The sequence below is a fragment of the Corvus brachyrhynchos genome, unplaced genomic scaffold, assembly GCF_000691975.1.
Source record: "Corvus brachyrhynchos isolate BGI_N302 unplaced genomic scaffold, ASM69197v1 scaffold200, whole genome shotgun sequence".
Classification (NCBI taxonomy): domain Eukaryota; kingdom Metazoa; phylum Chordata; class Aves; order Passeriformes; family Corvidae; genus Corvus; species Corvus brachyrhynchos.
The window spans coordinates 2,457,962-2,460,339 of NW_008236184.1; the positions used below are offsets into that span (position 1 = coordinate 2,457,962).

Sequence of the window (2,378 nt, forward strand, 5' to 3'; positions counted from 1 at the left end):
GCTCCCAGCTCCACTCCCCCGGCGCGCCCGCACGGCAACGGGAGGGTCTGACCCTCCTCCAGCCATGCCGCCCCCGGGCCAGCTGGGCTGCTGAAGAGTCCTTCTCCTTGACGGCTGAATAGGGACTGCTTTTGTTTCATCAGAAAACAACGGGCTCCTCACCAGAAAGCAGCGTCTCAGCTTCTCCTGGTACAGCCTTGGGGCTGCGCCGCTGCTCCCTGACCAGAGCGTTGCGTCTTATGAAAGTCAGGAACGTTTCTCTGGGGTAAGTGTGGTTTAAATGACGAGGATGACATTTGGAAATAAGACACACGAGTGAACAAGGACACGATTGAATACATGTTGGTTTTGTAGAGGAATCTCTCTATAGTTCTGCATAACTACACAGAATATTACACAGAATAAAGACATTTCCCTTTAAGAACTAATTAAAATAGAGGCTCTTTTCCTGGAACACTTAGGCGGTGATTATTTTGAATTTAAGATTATTGCACTATATTTCAGTGGACTGTTTCAGCTACTAAAGTGAAATTTACATTCACGTGCTAATTATTACAATCAAAAGCTTTTCAATTTACCGTGTAAATACTCATTCTTCACTCAAGGAAGATCTTTTTTTTCAGTACTGGCCTTGCCCAATCTGCTAAATGATCTTTAAGTCACAACTTCATTTGTGGCATCCTTGTTTTTGTCTGTATTGCTTCAATATTTTCTTCTTAAAAATTTGGATGGACAAAAAGCAAGACTGCACTCAGGGCCAGTTATTCTCATCACTGTGGCAAACAGTCCTCATGAGTCAGTTTGCTGGCATGAACACATAAAAATCAGCTTTGGCTGATTTTTAAATGTGCCTTAAGCAATAAAATATTTTGTTTATGAAATATGCTTACAAGCATCACTATCCAAATCTCTAGTTCTCTGCTAATGAAACATTTGGTAATATGTCTTGGGTGGGGCATCACTTTGCTATTTATTTCAGTGGACACAGAAATACAAACACAAATTACGCATTCTAGGAGAGAATACGGACAGGGACTGTGGGTCTGATTTTGTATGAGTTCATGGAAGTTGTTTGCCTCCCTGGGCAGGAACAAGGACATGAGTATGAGCAAAGAACTATTTTGTGCTACAGCTAACCCAAATGATGTTTGAGAGAGACATTTCAGTTTATCTGATGTATCCTTCTGTCAAGGTTAAGGGAGCTTGATTTTATAGAAAAGGTCACTAGATCCATTTATTTCTTTTACCAGTGAAAACTTTTCAAAGCACAGAACTGGCCTTTGGCCAGATGAAGACTGATGTCATTTCAAACACTGTGATGATTAGATCTGCATTGAAATTACCAGACTAATGTTTTTTGGATTTGTTTGTTTTGTTTTATTTTCCTTTTAATATAACAATGCTCAATAATGCTTAAATTCCAGCAGAGATAAAGCAGTATTTGTAACCATAGCAGAACTTAAACCTAAATGAATTAACGTAGACAAGTCCCTTAGAGGGAAACCCATGGCTCATTGGTACCCAGTAAACATCATAAACCTGTGAACCTCAGCTGCACAACCAAAATCTGCACAGATTTCTTATGGTGCGTTTATTGTTGGTACAGCATTGTTTACATACCATAATAAGAACCCCAAAAAAAACCAAACCAAACAACAAAAAAACCACGTATTTTGCATTGCTCACAAATTGTGCTGTCATTACATTATTCTTCTTTCAGCATTTCAGCAGATAGAAAATAAAATGACAGTACAAAAAGCTAAATCTGGAATATTTATTTGTTTGTGTGGCCAGGCATTGGAATAGATTGCTTAGGGAAGTGTTTAAGAGGCATCTGGGTCTGTGCTGGGTCATGTGGCTTGTGTTTTAAGGGTTACAGTGGCAGTTCTGGGTTGACATTAGGATTTGATGATCTTAAAGGTCTCTTCCAACCTTGATGATTCCATGATTCTGACTGGGGAAGACACCATGAGGCGATTCACAGCCCTTCCATATACTGACAGCCACATTTTGTTCTCTAACTAGTAATTTCTTGATGTGTGCATTTAAAAACATCCACTATGCATCAGTGGAGCTCATGGGCTCCAGGAGCTGCTGAGGGATCAACACCAGGAGCTGGCAAAGGCTGAGGCGCTGCCCTCAGCGATTGTCATATTTTGTGACCAGTCTGTGCCCACAGAAGGCAACTTCCCGAGGCACGTCAGGAACTGTCCAGCTTCTTGCCCTGACACGGTTTTTCACACACAGCCACCAGCATGTAGAATTCAGAAAAATACAATCGTAATAGTGTCTTTTACCATGGGGCGGCGGGGCGGGGATGACACCGGGCACAGCGGGACAACCAACTATCCATCCCTCCATCCATCCGTCCCCTCACG

The 2,378-nt window shown here is 41.9% G+C and overlaps 2 protein-coding genes across 2 annotated transcripts in view; one reads left to right on the forward strand and one right to left on the reverse strand.

Moving 5' to 3' along the window:
* Nucleotides 1-186, reverse strand: part of LARP6 (La ribonucleoprotein domain family member 6) — a 7,819-nt gene extending 7,633 nt beyond the window's left edge. The window contains exon 1 of the mRNA XM_017737735.1: nt 163-186. The gene's annotated coding sequence lies outside the window, so the exon portion shown is untranslated. The remainder of the gene's footprint in view (nt 1-162) is intronic.
* LRRC49 (leucine rich repeat containing 49) overlaps nt 1-2,378 on the forward strand; it is a 45,604-nt gene that overhangs the window by 522 nt on the left and 42,704 nt on the right. Inside the window, exon 2 of the mRNA XM_017736825.1 lies at nt 118-265. Within this exon, the coding sequence (XP_017592314.1) occupies nt 118-265 (148 nt within the window). The remainder of the gene's footprint in view (nt 1-117; nt 266-2,378) is intronic.